Source organism: Clupea harengus, chromosome 14, assembly GCF_900700415.2.
Source record: "Clupea harengus chromosome 14, Ch_v2.0.2, whole genome shotgun sequence".
NCBI classification, from domain to species: domain Eukaryota; kingdom Metazoa; phylum Chordata; class Actinopteri; order Clupeiformes; family Clupeidae; genus Clupea; species Clupea harengus.
Window position 1 is genome coordinate 18,452,838 of NC_045165.1, and position 19,489 is coordinate 18,472,326.

At 42.8% G+C, this 19,489-nt stretch overlaps 1 protein-coding gene across 25 annotated transcripts in view; it reads right to left on the reverse strand.

Moving 5' to 3' along the window:
* Window positions 1–19,489, reverse strand: part of nrxn3a (neurexin 3a) — a 266,234-nt gene that overhangs the window by 22,928 nt on the left and 223,817 nt on the right. For all 25 annotated transcript variants that reach the window (XM_031579973.2, XM_031579975.2, XM_031579984.2 and 22 more), the window contains 3 exons: window positions 13,767–13,938; window positions 2,466–2,555; window positions 1,033–1,328 (listed from right to left, as the gene is read on the reverse strand). In XM_031579973.2, the coding sequence (XP_031435833.1) occupies window positions 1,033–1,328; window positions 2,466–2,555; window positions 13,767–13,938 (558 nt within the window). The remainder of the gene's footprint in view (window positions 1–1,032; window positions 1,329–2,465; window positions 2,556–13,766; window positions 13,939–19,489) is intronic.

Consider the following 19,489-nt stretch of genomic DNA (forward strand, 5'->3'; position numbering starts at 1 on the left):
AGCAGGAAGTCCGCTGAGTCTCATTCACAAAGCGGAGGCACATACAGTATGATCCCATAAGTGTAGTGTGTGTGTTTCTGTGCACATTTTGTGGTTCATTCATAGAAGTTCATCAATGCACTCTTGTTTAGCACTTGGGTAAAACTTCACTTTAATGAAATATCCCAAATGCTTGATTTAAGGAACAGTAATGCATGTATGAGATAAAACCATATTTGACTCTCTGTAGACCTCCATGAATCTGTAGGGAGTTTTGTAGATACATTTACAAATAATGTAGTGATGCAGTACACAGCTTTATAAGTAGAACTCGATAGGCAGGGTGTAGTAAGCTTCACCTTGTCTGGAAGAGGCGGGGATTTGTCTGGGTCTAGAATATGAGTAGACCTAACTGGTTCTAGAGGAGGGGAAGACCTAACTGGTTCTAGAGGAGGGGAAGACCTTACTGGTTCTAGAGGAGGGGAAGACCTAACTGGTTCTAGAGGAGGGGAAGACCTAACTGGTTCTAGAGGAAGCGGGAGACCAGACTGGTTCTAGAGGAGGGGAAGACCAGACTGGTTCTAGAGGAAGCGGGAGATCAGACTGGTTCTAGAGGAGGGGAAGACCAGACTGGTTCTAGAGGAAGCGGGAGACCAGACTGGTTCTAGAGGAAGCGGGAGACCAGACTGTTTCTACAGGAAGCGGGAGACCAGACTGGTTCTAGAGGAAGCATAAGTCTGGGGGGGGTTACAAGGGTTGCTAGAATTCTGTGAGTGGTGCTGAACAAGTGGCGCTTGGCTAATGGCACTTGGTACTTGGGTGAGGTTATGTATGTGGAGATGATCGGTCAAGTCTTGAGGGAGGTGGATGAGTGGATGGACCAGGTAGGATGGAGGTGGATCCAATGGGGATCTGGACAATATCACTCTATGGCTTGTTACTAACTCTCCGTTCTTCGGTTATTTTGACAAGCACTTATTACCCTCCGTGCCATGGCTTGGCTGTCCAACCCTAAGCGGCTACTAAGATGGCGGGTGTGTTAGGGCAGCCTACCTGTATGGTTGGAGGGCTGCGATGCTTCCGGGTGGTGGTGGTGGACATGGTTGTGGTGGTCTCGATGAAGGTGGTAGACATCTCAGGCGGGAGGGCGGTAGTGCGGGGTGCCCCTGCATCCCCCACTAGGCGCACGCTGCCATTGATCCGGATGTTGGGGTTCCCTATGGCGGCCATGTTGAGCACTTTCAGGCCGTTGTAGTAGAGCCCAGAGAGCTGGCCCTGGAAGGGCCGCCTGCGGTCAGAGCCGCCAATCGAGATGGTGGCCTGGGTGTTAAATATTGTTAGCTGCCGGCCTACAAAAGTAAATAGGAATGAAAAGGATTAAAGGCATCACTTTCGGTCCAAACGGCAGGCCTTTTCTCAGGCCTTGTGACATGGAGTATGGTATGAGAAAAACTTCATTACATTTCTAGAAAAAAGAACCACAAAATACACCACAAACTTGTCTGGAGTGAAGCTTCACTTACATAATTTGAGATCAGATTATAGGAATACAGTAGATGATGACAAACTGTATGAGATCTTTGACTAGACTCTAGTCCTTGTCTTGGGGTAAGTTAAAATGTCACCTATACCACGTTAACACACTGAAAGGAGGAGGTTTTGTCTTACGTTAGTGAGCAAACACTCCCTAAAAAGGTTTCCAATCAATCGATTTTTTTGTCATATAAGGGGCACAGACAGCTTGCCAGCAATCGTTTAAGGTTAAAGCATTTTCCATGAGGTAAGCACTGTAAAACTGTACACAATGACCTCAGAATGGAGCACATAAAATCTAATTGGATGAAAACAAGGGCCGTAAAAACATAATGATTACTATGAAAAATAATATTACAGGCATACATAAAAACACATGAGGTCATGCGCAAAGCAACTCAGTTCCTCACTTCCACGCTGGTACCTCAAGAGAGTGTTAAAGGGACTTTATAATGCTCTTAAGAGTTAACATCAATATCATTTTAATGGCTTTTTAAGTTATATTCAGCGGCCTGAAAATTCATGCAGCATGCAGTACTAATGTATTATTTACAAATCAGTTAAAAAAACTGGAACAACTTCTAAAAATAGACAGTTTGAGGAACAAGGTTTGGCACACAAGCAACAGCATAGAAGTTGCAGAATATGTTTGCATTTGGTAGGTAGAAAGACAGATCGTCACCATTGATTTTGTCTTTGTATACCAAATAAGGCTGTGAATACAAGGGCCCTTTAACATGCATGCTTAAGAGTTACATTCTGCTTTGTAATTACGCTGATATCACAAATAATTTGACAATGAATGATTACTAATGTAGAGAGAGAGTAGCGATGTGTAGCGATGCAAAAAATGTTTATTAGAATTTATCAAGGTTTATAATGGAAGTTAACATTCTAAACATAAAAGAAACAACAACAAGCAAAATGAAGCAACATATTTAAAAAATATTTACCTTTCTCTTGCAGCCACTCCTCTACATTTCTCTGAATTTTGAATGGGATTTTCTTATTTACCATTTGCAGACGTTCATTATCGCTGTTGCCTTCAAAGTTTAAAACACATCTTATTCAGTCTGGTCCCAGCCACCAGTGGAAATTAAATCTATTTATTGCATTTAGAAAATGGCTTTATGTTTGTTTATAACACAGGTGAAGTTGTAAAGGCTACTTTTAAAACATGTTTACAATAATGTTAAAAAAGTGACTTTATAGGGGTACCATTACTCCAGATTTATTTGTTGTTCATTAAATATAAAATGTATTCATACATGTAGGGTTGTTTCTGACCTTTAAGTAGCTGTTTATCATTTCAAGAAGTCATTAAATATTGTTCATGAAACCCCAAATATTGTTCTATGGACAGCATCGCCTTTCAGTCTATTTCTGACCACACACACACGCGCACACACACGCGCACACACACACATATTTAACACCTCTTGGGTGTGTCAGTGTCTGGGACAGTGTGTCTGTTTACAAGAAACTTCAAGACTTTGTGGTTTTATGAACCACGGGGACACTAGAGAAGGCCTACGGCAGGGGTGGCGAACCTGCGGCTCGCGAGCCGCATGCGGCTCTTTGCCGGCTGACGTGCGGCTCGGCTCCAGCTCGAGTGCTCACTGACTTTGCTCTTGGGGTACAGAATTTTCATATTGTAAAATAAACATCTAAAATGCATATGCATATATTTGGCAATACAGAGAAAAAGCTGTCCGATTTGAATGTGGTATTTATTCATGTATATTTTGTCATCACGCGATCTTGAGAGATGTCTTTAAGTAACGTTAATGTTCCAAACATGAAACATTCTAATGTGTGCACCCAGTCTCAGAGAGTTACTAGCCAGACTAGCAGTAGCTACTGACAGAATGCCATGGACCCAGGAAAGCATAAAGCTAAACGAAAATATGAAGATGAACACCGGGTGTTTTTTGCCTAAAATGGGAGGAATTATTTGCGGAGCGAAATGGAAAACCCCTCTGCTTAATATGCCAGACGTCACTGTCGCATTTTAAAGCCTCAAACTTAGAGTGCCGTCTCTCCACACACCATGCTAACATAGCCCAGGAGTCCCTAAAGGCAGAGCTGTGCAAGCACAAGGTAAATACTTTGAAACGTCAGTCAGAGAAACAGACTCAGCTTTTTCGGAAATTCACGAAGTACTCTGAAACGGTCACGTTGGCATTGTATCAGGTGGCATGGAATATTGCTCGAGCAAAAAAGTAATATAGTGAGGGAGAGTTTGTGAAGTCTTGTGTACGTGATGTCGTTGCTATCCTCAACCCTGAAAATGACGGATCATAGCGGTCTGTGGCAGACCTGCAGCTGTCAGGCACGAAAATTGAACAGAGGATATCTGACATTAACAACATAATTGAGACAGTTATGTACAGATCTTGATAAGTGATCCCTGGAGTAGCCTCCCCAAAGGTTTCCTTAGCCCCACTGTTGTTTTGTGTTATAAAGTATCCGAATGAGAGTTGAAACCGTCTTTATTCACAACCACAGTTTACACCAAGAGCATACATGTGTGTCGAGCTCCCGCTAACAACATAACTAATAACGTGACGTTAATCCTGCGAGACCCACTCATAGTACGGTAACACTTTAGGATCAAACAGTTAAACAGTACAGCTACCTACACCCACCAAAAAATATATATGAAGTTTAAAATAGTAAAAGAAACGTAATGGTTAAATCATCTCGAGTTAATTATAGATGTCGTGGCTCTCTTTTATCATGCCGGTTCATTGATCCTGTGGGTATGCTACCCTATTCAGTAGCTTCGCCAGCTATAACTAGCTAGTGAACTCTAGCCTACAACGTTAACTACTACTCTACTACTACTACTACTACTACTACTCACTTGAGCTGCAAATCCCTACCATGCTACAGTATAATTAGCACCTATCTCAGCAGATGTCTTCAATATGTTTATTTTTGTGGCATATTTTAAATCAAAATGTGTTAATTTCTCTTCCTAAAACCCACTAGAGGACTATTTAAAAGGTTATTTTCAAAAAAATCTTATGGGGGAGCATGCCCCCAGACCCCCCTAGTTTTGCTGGGTCACAGGGAAAATAATAGGTTTTAGGTAGGGGCTTTTCCCCCCTAAAAGTGGGAACCTAGATTCGTGTGGCTCTTCGAAATGGTGTTGGGTTTTGTTGTGGCTCATTTAGCTGGACTGGTTAGCCACCCCTGGCCTACGGGGACTCTCGGTGAGTGTGAGGTGTAGGGTTTTTTTTCGCGTGAGCTGCCAAGACCCTGCTGTTCTAACACTGATGCCAGGGAGTGAAGGTACACTACCTGCCTTGGGCCACTGTGTGAGTCAAATTTCAGGGTACTGAGGAGGTTAATCCTATTGCTACCCCCCCACCATGCTATCCTCCCAGGTCATTGACACCACCCTACTGCATGGCATTGAAACAGCTGTAAGCAAGTCATCTACAGGACTGTGCAACGTGATGCATCCTTCTCAGAGAACACCCTACTGACGAGAAGATCAACACTACCTTTATGTATAACAGATGTGTTTACATAAAGCTGTTTCTACAGTAGTCTAAATGTAAACATGGTTCTAGTCCTTGTTCTCCTTAGGGCACATCTCCACCCTGGCCCCTTACACTTGGTAGCAGCATGTTGTCCTTTCCCTTGTTGAGCTAAGGGAATGCACTGGGTGTAATTGCCCTAATGAGAGCGGGGGCTCTGTCCGGTGCACACAGCAGGACACGTGCTCGCCCATCCGTCCGTCCAGCAGAGCGGGGGCAAAAATGGAACAGTGCAGAGAGGAGCGGAGCAAGCGGGGTGGAACGAACGAACGAACGAACAAGCTGCTGGACGTTTAAGGGGTGAGTGAGTGTGGCCGCCCCAGGGCTCGAACTTCCCAGCATGACACACACACACACTGGGGGCCCTGCCGGCCTCTGTCAGCCCGGCCCCAGCACAATGCCATCCATCATAAGGCTGCATGCTGCCCCAGCTCCTGCTACAGCAGCCCACACTGGCCATAAAGCACCTGATTCGCTTATAGAGCATTACGTTTTCACATAAAAACTGTTCACGGAGGTGGTAAATGTAACTACGTCATGGAACTGCACCCACACAAAGAACATGTCCAGGATATTTTTTGTCCAGAAAAAACATTACATAAGACATGTTACTGAATAGTCTATAAAGACACTAGTTTCCTTGCACAAAAAACACTCCGAGACAACATCTGAATCAGACATTTTGGCAGATTCCTTGTGCTTTGATCAAAAGTACGAGAGGGCATGCCATCCTCTCTCAGGCTCCAGTGGACATGAATATCCCTTTGAAAATAAAACATCACCGGGAGGAGATCATTTACAGCACCGACTGGATCTGAGAGAAGAAGTGTGGCAGCCTACTTAGTACCATTAGCTTTTTACAAGTATGCTGATGGTGGAAGCTGTCTGTTTAGGGGTGATTCTGCTTTTAAGTCTGGAGGAAAGGAAAACGATCTGGTTTCACAGGGTCATTAAGGCAACATATGATAACACGTGAGCATGTGGGCTTAGACCTTCATTAAACCCATTTGTGAGCGCAGAACACCCAAAAGGGGTTGATAATGCATTTTCTCAGATATAAACTGTCTATATGTAACAGTAAAGGGGATAGTACAGAATGATCAATAAGGTATGTGTGTGTGTGTGTGTGTGTGTGTGTATGTGTGTGTGTGTTCAATAACAGCTCTATGAAACCAAAGGTGACTGTGTCTTTTTATTGTCAATGAGGCAGCCCAGACACGCTGTGGAGACCCAGAGTATCAGTGGTGTTCAGAGTCAAGAGGATCTCCAGATGGCCCTGTTCATGTCGCAGGGTAGGCAGACCCAGGGAGAAAAGATACGTCTCCATAAGATAGCTGCTCGCCATCTGTTCAAATCTCTATTCAATCTAAGGACACGAGAAGTCGAATATGCTTTTTTCTGCATTCATCTGCGTTATTGGGTTAAAGAAGTGATACCAGACACGAAGGATTCTTCTTATACACATGATTTAAAAGAAAAAATGTTTAAATAAAATACTGCTCCAGCAATATACATGGGGAGAATCAGAGTGAAGGGCAGGTACTAGGCCTTTCAGCAACAGTGACTCCTCAACTAACAGGAAATCCAGACAATCAAATGATGGTGATACATAATATACTAATGAAAACCTGAAAGGAGATGGGACTATAAATCAGTTTCTTTGAATAATGGTGCCATGGAACTGTTTTTTTTTTGTTGCTCTAAGCGAAGCCTCTTCCTTGAGATGCACAGTGCACTGGGAAAAAAGTACACTGAATTAACCTTTCATGCTCCTTGGCTTTCTTGGAGTCACCGCTATGAATCATCAAGTGACATTTTGAGCACAATCTCAGAAGGATCGCTCTGCTTGTTAGCATCAAAGGTAGTGCTCCACCCCACGAATGAGCATCACTTCATGCCAAATCACTTAATTTGTCTTTGACTCTGTCACACTTTGTGTATGTGCCTGTCGTGACACTTTATTCATATCGTCACATTACATTAACTTAGAGCGCCCACGAATGACTTCAAGACATACCTCTACACCTGCTACACTGCACCACCTGGGACACATGAGCATAGCAGATGAAGGCATGTAGGCTCATGAATGTCTGTCTGTCTCTCTCTCTCTCTGTCTGTCTGTCTGTCTCTCTTTCTCTCACTCTCTCTTTGTTACTTTATATCTTTTTCTTTATTCCTCATTGTCTAGCTCGCTTTCTCTCCCTCTCACTCCTTTCTCTCTGTCTAGTTCCTCTCTCTCTTTACCTGTATCTCATATGCTTGTCGTGTCTGTCTCTATAGTCTCTCTTTCTTTATCTCTCTCGCATTTTGCTTCATCTATCTTTTTCGTCCCCCTATTCACCCGTCTCTCTCCTCAACCCCCACCCTTCTCTCCCTCTCTCTTTCTCTCTCTCCCTCTCTCTTTTCTCTGGCATTATTTGGCCCGTCTCTTGCCGCCTCTAGCCATGAAATGTATCTCTGAACCCTGAAGATTTCCCCAAGCCTATCTGCGGAGACAATGAGACTGAAAGCATTTTATCTGGGCATCCTTGCCTCCTCCATTTAATCAGCGGATTATACTGCGAGCTCCAACTAAAAGCTTATCTCTCCCCTCCTCCCGGAGAGATTTAGAAGCACGACAGATTCTTGCCTTTGATACCGGTAATTGTATTTGGCTTGTAAGTATTTATCTTATACCTGGAAACCCATTACCTTTCAATCCCGCCGATAGCACTGCATCTTGTAGAGTATATTTTACAGTGATGATGGGGGACGGGTGTCGTTATATTGTTATATTTTATTTTGTGTGTGTGTGTGTGTGTGTGGGGGGGGGGGGTGACTTTGGTTTTGCCATGGTGGTAATCACTCCCCATGCAGCCTCAGAGAGGTCATAGCTCAGAACGCTGTACTGCAGCGACAGGCTGAGGTCTGCTGAGAAGAGCATCCATCTGATGTCTCCCCCCATCATCTCACACACACACGCACGCACACACACACACACACACACACACACACACACACACACACACACACACACACACACACACACACACACACACACACACACACACACACACACACACACACACACACACACACACACACACACACACACACTCCGACTGCGTTAGCTACAAGCTGTCAAGGCTTTCAGTCAGTCAAGCCGTGGGTGACAGCAGGTGAAGTTGAACTGACTTGATTCATCTCAGCACTTTCCTCAGATGCGGCCAAGAGACTTCTGTCAACCCTTCACAAGCCATGCGCATCACTGACAGCAGAATCGCACTGGGTTTCATAAACACTTATCTCCAGAGACTGAGAAGTTCCCTCTATGTCTGGATGAAAATAAGTTGAGAAAAAGATACGGAGGAAAAAATCATCGTAATAAACTAAATGCCATATGAGGCTACTTTCCTCTGCAAAGACTGTCAGAAAAAAAAAGATTCACTCACATTATAAACACCCCTGTGCAAATGAAAGCAATCTCCTGTGTATGCTCAGTACGGCTGCAGGCGCCTAACCAGATAAAAACGCATAGGGGATTTTTATAGAGAATTTTTTACTTTACTTTACTTTTATTTATCGCATCAAAGGACTTTCCTTTTTTTTCCTCATGGCAGGTCTGATTTAGAAAACAGATCACTGAGAAAACCGATTGCTCTGGAATCAACCAAGTGCATGCTCACAAAGCTCCAGCTCAACCTCAAGTGACCTTTGACTTTGCGGGGAAGAGAGCGACCGTCTCAGCTGCTGAGAAACTGAGGCTGCATGAAATGATATATATGCCATATAATGGCACCCGCAAAAAGCACACACACACACACACACACACACACACACAAATGAATGCATGCACACACTTGCACTGACAAACACACACATGTGTATGCGCATACGTATTACATTGCTCTCATACATGCGTAATTCATACATGCGTAATACACACACACACGCACACACACACGCACGCACACACACACACACACACACACAAACAGCTCTACATGTGTTATAGGTGAAGTTTATTAAAGCCTTCTTCCTTGCGCCTTGCTGTCAGCTAATATGTAGAATCTATCTTTGAAGTAATATTTTGTCACACTTTTTGTGCTTCGGTGCTTTTGATGTCCTTCATTACTTCTAGCCTTCAATTCATATTAAAATACCATTAGCTATTAAATTAACTATTAAAAGCCATAAACACTCAAGAAGAGACACCGGGAACATGAGGGTTTTCACCAACATTTGATCTAACAGATATCTCCCTATTTGTCAGCTGTGACAATGAACATTGAAAATGCTGTTTTGTTGTTGCTGCTTTTGACACCTTACAGGCAGTGACATGCATGCATGGGGGTGTCTCTAGCCCCCCCCCCCCCCCACAGTCACAATGAGTCGAGGGGATCTGACTGCACTAAGAGATGCTGTCGCTGGGGCAACAGTGACGAGCAGCACAATATGATGGCCTGCCATTTCCCCCCCGTTGTCACTTGCTGTCCTGGTTTTTCTTTGGGGGGGATTGTGCAGAGCTGCCACAGAGAGGCAAAATTTCGAAATAAAAAAACACTCCCCTCCCTTATCCTCCGTTGCAGAGACTGACCATGGGAGGAACAGTCATTTGCCTCATCTCCACAGACACAATAAAACTCCCCGCCACTGGCACACGGCCAGGGCCGCTTCGTCTGAGATCATCTCAGAGTGTGTGTGTTTGTGCTGTGTGTGTGCTGTGTGTTTTTATGTGTGTGTGTGTGTTTTTGCGTTTGTGTGCGTGTTTGAATGTGCATGTGTGCCTATGAGTGTGAGTGCGTGCGTGTGTGTGTGTGTGTGCGTGCATTTGCGTGTATGTGTGTTATGTACTGAGAGATAGAGCACATGTGTGTGAGTGTGTGTGTGTGTGCATGTGAGTGTTTCTGTGCGTGTGAGTGTGCATGCTTGTTTTTGTGTGCATTTGTGTGTATGTGTGTGACTGTCTTCTGTCCTCGTAGCCGTTCACTCTCATTAGCGGTAGTCTTTTGTGGGTGATCACGGCATAGGAAAGTCTGGAGGGTGGAGAACTGGCCTGTCCTGACAAACATCCTGGTTCACAGGTGCTGATATGAAAGACAACAGCTGATTGCTGTCGAGTGTTGAACTGAGCGAACCCTGAATTTGGCCGTGTCCATGCCAGTGTGTACTCTAAACTACTGTGTGTACTTCTAAATACTGTAAATAAACTGTGAGTTGCTTCCTTATGAAGTGGGTTTACTCTCGTCACAACGGTCATTCCGAGCTGGACAGTCTGGTTAAATAAACCAAATGACATCATGGAATTCTCACTTGTGGGGCTGCATCAGCGGCTAAAACAGTGACACATGTTCGTCTCAGCCTCTGTTCTCACTCCGTGATCTAGACCTCACACCCCTCACAGTGTGAAGGGCTTCTTAATGCCTGTCAATAAAATGACAGATGTGTTTTTGGAGTCTTGAACGGATTGATCTTTAAGTGATCGTAAAGCACATTTATGAGACAATTTTTGAAATGATTCACAGATGTTGAGTCATACCCAATCAATGGATCTTTACAGCTCCTGTGTGCTCAGGGATTTATTTATCTTTTTTAGAGGTTTTACTTTGATGTCCTCGGTGAACTGGACGCCCTGTTCAAGGTCAGATCTCTTCCTCACCTCCTTTTCTAGTTTAATTAGTTTTGATCAAGCTCCAAAGGAAGCTTGCTCTGCACTGCGGTTCTTAAGAGTGTTTCTGTCTTGATATCATCTTGCTCTCCTTTCGTCAACCCCACAGAGACGTTATTTTGCTCAAAAAGCCCTCACACTAACTCAGGCAGACAGTCAGTGCTCAGTACTTCACATATGCGGACACCTACTGTCAAAACTGCAGTTACTGCAGAGGGCCATGAGACAGATGTGGCCCTAAGCTGAGACACTGTACAGACTCAAGCCTATCTATGGCTTTATTTGCCTAATCATGCACCATGGTCACCATAACCAAGATATGCACGCACACACACTAGAAATAGCAACAAAATATGAAGAAATAATGTCAAAGATGCCAAGATATCTACCAGAGTTAGCATGGTAACCAGATAGCGCCGTCCTCTCTCATAATACCGCTTTGTACCTGAGGCGCTAGTGATTTACTGTAGTGAAAACAGTAAGGCAAAGGAATGGGCTGTTACGGGCCTACGGCTGCCCACGCTGTCAGGAATGCTGTTATTAAATCACTTGAATCAAATTTCAGATGCTAAAATAAGTGTTGACAACGACTATTGTTACGGAACCAGAACTATAGTTAGTGCACTGTTGCTTCAGAATTACATTCCGAACCAATAGTTTTCCCATGCCAATAGTACTGTTTTTCCCATTCTATAGCTTTAGGGGACATGGTATTTGTCAGTAGAGAGGGTCAAAAGAACAGTTGGCTCCCCGCTGTGATGAATCCTAGTGGGGCCCTGATTGGGCGCGGGGGCAATAAGGTACTGCTCAGTGCAGGCACCTCTGGTCGCTAGCGCTCCATCTGGGGAACATCACACAGGGCCCAATGGCCCCCGGTCCCACATGCTGCTTGAGGCAAGCGAGAACATGTAGCCCATCTTTATTCTGCTTTAGCATATTAAGACAGACCCATAACTACATTTTAACTCGGCAAACAGTTTGCCTAGGTTTTCTACTTACATTGTTTCCCTTATTTTTGCCGATTTTGCAAAGTGTTAAAATGCTAACACTAAAATCTTCCAGTCGACTTCCACACGCTATAAGTCTCACAGACACTGATTCACCTGTTCCGAACACCACATACATGTGAGAATAACAGAAAAATGTGAGACAGTCAAATGTGTGGATTCATTTGGAAGCTCACAACTTTGGAAGTGCTTGTGAAAGAAGTATTTGCTGCAGCTCCAACATCAAAAATAATTTCTAGAAATAGCACCCTTAAAGCAGTAAGCAGGTTTGTGTTTTTCACATACCAGTGCTAAACTAGTTATTTAAACATTATAAGAATTTTAAAAGTATTTCCACATGAATAAGAGTCTCCTTGTGAGGCAGATTTTCAACATTTCATTCAACATTCAACATAATTTTTTCATATGAGCAAGAGATAGAATTTTTTGTTTGCTGTGTGTGTGAAGCATCTCCTCCAATATCAACACTACCATCTCAGATGGAAGCTGGAAAGTCTCTCTCCCACCTCATAAAAGAGAGAGAGGCAGAGGAGAGGGGGAAAGAGGGAAAGAGAGGGATGGAGAGTGAAATAGAGAGGGAAAGAGAGGGATGGAGAGTGAAAGAGAGAGGCAGAGTGGGGGCGTCTCCAATCTTCCTTTGTGTGGGCTCTCAAAAGCAAGGTGACTCTTCAGCAGTTTGGCAGCTGCACAGAGACTACAGCATTAGCGAGGCACAGCTCTTAGGAGCTTAATAAGTAAAAGCATTAAGAACATAAAGCCCAGATGTTTGCCGCTGATGGCTTTGGTCCCGTAAAACTAAAACAATTTCGCCTCATTTCCCTTTCAGATTAAGCTAGTTCCCCACTGCCGACGGCAAGCAGTTCAGAAGCAGGCTGACACGTCTTTGAACGAATATTTGCACACAGTATTACCAATCAGTAAAACTAAACAGTCCCTCAGGTCCAGGGGGACAGTGCAGATTTTAATATCAAATAGTCCTCTACATTAAAAAAAAGACAGAACAAAAAGCTGTCAGAGGGATGGTCGCTCAGACTGTACCTTGGGGGGACAGCTATTTGAAGTCTTTATCGTTCTGCTACTCTGGTGGCTGTGTGCACCTCTAAATATTTCATTCTTTCCTGCAGATAACTTTCGGACAGACGTGTCCACTATGCTGACTAACGCAGAGAAAGAGAGAGAGAGAGTGTGTGTGTGTGTGTGTGTGTGTGTGTGTGTGTGTGTGTGTGTTTGAGAAAGAGAGAAAGAGAATAGACAGGAGACAACTGTGTGTGTGTGGATTCCCGTCAGAGCTATTCATCAGGACTCCATCAGATTTACTACACTGATGTGTGTCGGGGGGGACTGGGGTTCAGGCTCTGGGCCCTTGAGTTTTGGTGCTAAATAATTTGAAAATTGAATTGAAATAAATTGATATAGTAGAACATCCGCAGTCAGGCACAGTATATGGGGGAAAACACAGAGCACTAACAAGCGACACAAAATAACGTTTGTAATTAACTGTATTTACAACAGTGATCTTTACACCTGGGGATGCACTGTACTGTACTTACAGTATGGTTAGTTAAGCCAGACAGATATTCCTGATACAGAGCCCAGTGTACCAGATGGATACTAAAATACCAGATGACTATGTCCTTGCCTGACGTAGTTTTTTAGTTTTTGTGTTTTTTGATTATGGTCAGCTTTTTAGCGTTCTAAAGAGGATAGCGTGTCAAGGAGAACGTGTGGTGAACGGCACACTTTATGGGCTTAACACAAAACCCAAGGACTTAGTTAGCTCTCTGTCAGTCGTAGAGGTTTGGCTACTGAACAAAGTAAGGGGTTTTAAAGGCTTTATGGAGAGGAGGAAGAGACCACACACACACACTCACACACACACACACACACACACACACACACCAATGCTCAAAAACATTCACCAAAGACTGCCTTTGGAAATCAGATAAAAGTAGATGCTGTCCAGTAGAATTATCATATCTCTGTTTGTTCATGTGGTGTTGGTTGGAGTGTTATGTGTGACTGTGTGTGTGTTCAGTTGCGTGGAGAGGTTACCTGCGGGAAAGTGTTCATTGATAGCCCAGTTGTCCACCTGGAGCGTTGCGTTCCCCCCGTTCCTGATGAACCTTACTACATGGTACTTGCCATCATTGACAGGGATGCTGCTCTCCTGCACCAGAATATCAGCCATCCCAATGTTGAACGTGACTCCAATTTTCCCTCGTTCCTAAAAGACATTAAATCAGACAAAAATCAGAGATTAGTGTTCTACAGCCACATTCAATATGTATCAAACCAAATTTCAACATGGACACCGCCCTTGAAAGTGTTTGCAAATTGCCCTTGTGTTTTGCTCCGTGGGGCTCTTGGATAACCTATTTGCATTGCCAGCGTCTGATAAACTTGTCTGGTTAATGAAAATAATTCATCAGCAGTGGCTGACCTCCCCCTTTTCCATGGTGAAAAATCAGCTCCATTGATCTCGGTAATGTGGTGAAAGTGGCTGAAATCGATGCCGTTAAATAAAATAGCAGGAGGGAGAGAGATAACGGAGATTAATGGCCACGGAAGACTCTGTCCCACTCCGACGTCCTCACAGGTGAGCAGAAACATGGCGGACAAACGTAGCGATGTCCAGCCTTATAAAGCACGACTAATGACCATTTGTTTCTGCGCCACAGTATCATTTACCTGCCTATTACTTTAAAAAGTTCACAAAACAACTAAAGCCTTGGAAAAGATAAAGACGGAAACAAAATAAGCTTAACTGAGCAGCTGTGCTGCATGTTATAGTGAGCCGATCCTCTCTCTCTCTCTCTCTCTCTCTCTCTCTCTCTTTCTGTGTCTCTGTTTTCTTTTCTTTTTTTCTCTCTTTTTCTCTCTCTCTCTCTCTCTCTCTCTCTCTCTCTCCTTTCCCTGCTGTTCTGTGGGTCGTTATGATATTTTATGGTTATGGTTAACCAGAACTGGCATTATTCTTATCAGCGGTGGCATAGAAAATGACGATAGATGATAAATTGTACTGAGGGAGATGTTTATCATCAGAGGGCGCATTCATCAAAGCTGATGTGTACATGGGGAAATCTAGGGCAGTGTACTCAAGAGCATTTGGAAGACTTATCCAAACAGCTCCTGCAAATGATATATTTACTATAAGCAATATAGCAGGAGGAGCACCCAGCCACTCGGATGTACTGGGCCATTATAGGAGACAAACAGTAAGACGGTCTCAAACATGCAGAGAGCTGCAAGCTTTGAGGCTTAAATATGCTTTAATCACAGTCTGCCTAAAATGATATTATATAAATCTGTATGTGCACTAAAGTGCCATTAGTTCGCCCACTAAAAAAGCATTTAAGTGGCAGAGTAGTTTTTGAAGTTGGAGAGCACTTCTTAAGGGAACAGCCTCAGAGATACAGGCCCGAATTCAGAGAGGTAGAGGCGAGAATATTTCAGTATCTTCTCAATTATTTATAGCGTGAAAATGATTCAAAACAGAAAATGCATTTTTGCTAAATGTCCCTCTTTGCTCATAGGGCATGCAATCGGGGAGGCACGACCACTCCGAGTCACAATCTCTCTGTCGCATAAAAGCCTTACTCTGTCTCATTACTTTTTGATCAGGAGAAATTTGGTTCTCTCCGCTTCACGTTTAGCATCAAACAGTCCTGAGGCAGCATCTGGAACAGAGCCTTACACTGCCTGAAAGAAAAGGTGCTTTTTCCGCTATTTCTTTCAAGGACACAGCACTCACTTGAAAATAAATACCCCGGGATTATATACACATGAATCTTCAAACCCGTAATTGAGTGCTGCTCTTCAGTATGTATGGAGGGTCACCATGATGTCACCATGATGTACCAAAGTCATCTTTCCCTCAGCCATGCCAGTCACCAAAGGACACTTGAGAAATATATTTGTTCACGCCTGGGCTACAGTTCTGCATAAGCCTTGTGTGTTCTGAGCTAGCTGGTGAATCGCACGGCTCTTCTTTCTCTTCATTCTTGCCATAGTTTGATGCACAAGCAATGTTCCTCCTAAGTTTCACTGACAGCACAGTGTGGAGATTCAATCAGTTTTCCTTGCACAAACAAAGTGTGCTTGGCAAAGAAGACACACACCCAAAGGTAATACAGCACAGTGACGAGATTCAATCAGTTTCCCTCACACAAACAAAGTGTGCTTGGCAAAGAAGAAACACACAGTCGTGTAACTTCTGACGCCAAAATTATCATTTGCAGTCCTGTGTGAGGTTGACACTCTCATTTTTTGGTTTTGATTCAATTGAACTGTTCATATTAAAAAACCAAAACCACATTCTTGTATAATTGTACCAGAAAGGGGTATATAGATTCATGGCTGATTTTGCTGTCAGAAGGCCAATCATTGTCATCATTAAATTACTGGACTGCAATCAAAAAATCTCACAAAATAAAATTTAATTTGTTTCAATTGTTGTTCTGAAAATGAAAATAATAATAATAATGATAATAATAATAACTAGAAAATGCATTTCCTGAAGGAAATACCAGTGCATGAAATGCAAAAGTTAAGAAAGGAAGAAGAAAAGAAAGAAGAGTGAAGAAGCAAAGAAGAAAGGAAAGAAGAGTAAAAGAAGGAAAGAAGTGGAAGAAAGGAGAGAAGAGTGGAAGAAGGAAGGAAGAGTGGAAGAAGGAAAGAAGAAAAGAATAAAGAGTGAAAGAAAGGAAAGAAGAGTGGAAGAAGGAAAGAAAAGTGGAAGAAGAAAAGAAAGAAGAGTGAAGAAAGAAAAGAAGAGTAGAAGAAGGAAAGAAGAGTGGAAGAAAGGAAAGAAGATTGGAAGAAGGAAGGAAGAGTGGAAGAAGGAAAGAAGAAAAGAAAGAAGAGTGAAAGAAAGGAAAGAAGAGTGGAAGAAGGAAAGAAGAGTGGAAGAAGAAAAGAAAGAAGAGTGAAGAAAGGAAAGAAGAGTAGAAGAAGGAAAGAAGAAAAGAAAGAAGAGTGAAAGAAGAAAAGAAGAGTGGAAGAAGGAAAGAAGAATAGAAAGAAGAGTGAAGAAAGGAAAGAAGAGTAGAAGAAGGAAAGAAGAAAAGAAAGAAGAGTGAAAGAAGGAAAGAAGAAAGGAAGAAGAGTGAAAGAAGGAAAACAGATTGGAAGAAGGAAAGAAGAGTGAAAGAAGAAAAGAAAGAAGAGTGAAGAAAGGATAGAAGAGTAGAAGAAGGAAAGAAGAAAAGAAAGAAGAGTGAAAGAAGAAAAGAAGAGTGGAAGAAGGAAAGAAGAATAGAAAGAAGAGTGAAGAAAGGAAAGAAGAGTGGAAGAAGGAAAGAAGAAAGGAAAGAGAAAACAAATTAGAGTATGGAAGGTGTCTCTTAATATCCCTAGTTATACAGTTGGAACTAACCTGGAACCTTGCCGCAGGTGTCAGTGAAGCCAGTTTAATGACCCTATTATGATGTCATAATGGCCCAATGTAAGTCAATGGGACATTTTTTATTAGTTTTTCTTTAATATCTTAAAAAGTATAAAGTTCAGAAAAACCTACGCGACAAAGTTTGAACGAAGTTTCTACGTTAAGCGGTTCGAGCTGAATTAATCGCAGAAGTCGGTACAAAGAATAAGAAGAAGAAGTATAAGAAACGAAGGAATAACAATACAGGGCATTTCATGCACTGTAATAATAGTAACAACAACAAACACATGATCTAGGGGTAGGGTTAACACTTCATGAGCTAGGGAACAACAATAATTGTCATGTCCGTCCCAACCTACTCTCACTCCTGTCCAACTCACAAAAAATGGAATAGGCTGGTCACTAGGATACTCTGAAATGGAGTCAGAATGGTTGCCGTAGAGACCCCGGGCTTAATTAATTATTAGATCCAATAAAAACTGTTAGCGTTGTACTATTTCCCCTTATATAAGCTTGGCTGGCCCTTCACTGTTTTAGTATTGCCTGTGGCTTTGAATGTCTCTGTGCCCAATGTCTCTGGCATGCTTTATGATTATTTTGGTTTTGTGTTCACCATCAGCAGAAAAGAGGTAATTGGTCATGGCAAGTGCCCCAGAGGAGCACAGAAAACTGTTTAAAACACCGAAACTGTGAAAGGAACGAGTGCAACCACCCTCAACACGCTGCACTGTTTCATGTCTGTTGTGTTGGGAAGTCTGTTAATGGGGAGGCCACAGTAACCTGCTCAGAGGAGAATTATTCAGTATCGGCTGAGGAAATTAAGCTGTAAAGATACAAATCGTAGAAAAATGTAAGAAAAACAAACAGAAATAGTATAATTTGGCCATATGTATAATAGTTAATAGCAGTTTGAGGGTCTTCAGTTCAGTTTGCAACTGAAGCACAGTGTTTCTTCAAGGCAGACATGATAATTATGTATACTACTGTTTGAGGTTAAAATAAAAGTCATGTTTCAGAATGGGTCTGGCCATAGAAACGGTTCGCTGTTTCGCAGAGGTCACAGGAGGGTCAAGTCAAGAGGAATACTTTGACCGTTTGACACTTCCGTCTCCTAAGATTAAACAATGTGAACAGACAAAGACTTCAGTTCTCCGTCGTCTCTTCAGAACAACCCACGCATCAGTTCCCTACTAAACTGTTGTTTCAGACCCCTCCTGCTGTAATCCAATTCTCTTTGTGCTCTCAGATGGTCGGGTAATAAACCATATGTTTCGTGCCCACCAAGCTAATTCACTGGCACCATGTGCTTCAAGCAGATGAACAAATAATTACAATACTATCAGCCCAACTGCTTTAGAATTCCTCTCCATCCCCAGTAACACATTATATTCCAGTGTCCTTGTGACAGTGTAGCTCTACAATTAAATACAGTGTGCTACAACAAAACAGATTGAATAATGAGAACCGCACAGAAATACTTGTACATATGTACACTTGTGTACATTTGGTTTGGCTTGAGTTTGGCTTAAGTTTGGCATAGGGTTATGGTAGATGGTAGTTCACAGTACAGTGGTAGTACACAGTAATGTGTTTAGTTTATCACTGTGTACCTACTTACCTAATTACTGTGCAACATGGGACCTGTGTTACAATGCAACCTACAAATGAACGCATAGAAGTTTATATGCGTGGTTAATATAGAGCCCAAGGTAGCTAGACTAGCCATGGCAAAGTACTAGGACATTCGTCTGCCCCCCCTCTCTCTTTCTCTTTCTTTCTCTCTCTCTCTCTCAGATGTTGCTTGTGGAGATGCAAAACATGCTGATGTGAGGGGAAGTGGGCCCTGTATTCACTGGTAGCTGCTGATTTGTTAGAGTGCCAATACTAGCAGACGCTAGTGCTTCATTTAATCTGCCGAAAACTTGCAAGGTCAACAGCCTTGTCTCACGGTAAAAGGAGAGGAGAGGGATGGCAAATGAGGGAAGCCATGCGACAACCTACCTGCCAGAAGAAACGGGTTGGGAATATATTTTGTTAAATACTGAAGGACTGAAGAATTATGCCACCTTGACATACACATAGATGGACATCACATGCATACAGTCCAAAGAGTTTCACCTCTCTCTAAAGAGCTGCTGGATGCACTGGGGGAGCTAGGTGTAGTTATTACCAGTAAAACATGAGCTGTCATTTACTGAAGATATTTTTGCACCTTCATAAACCTTGTTGTAATTTGAATATATCTTGCAGGTGTGATATTGCTAACATTTGGTGATTTGATTACAGAATGTGTTTGTTCCTCTCTAAGTGAGAGAGTTGGGACAATGCATTCTGAACTGAGGCAATCAATGGATTCTACAACAAAAGGTGTGTGGATAAGGAAGTGATTCAG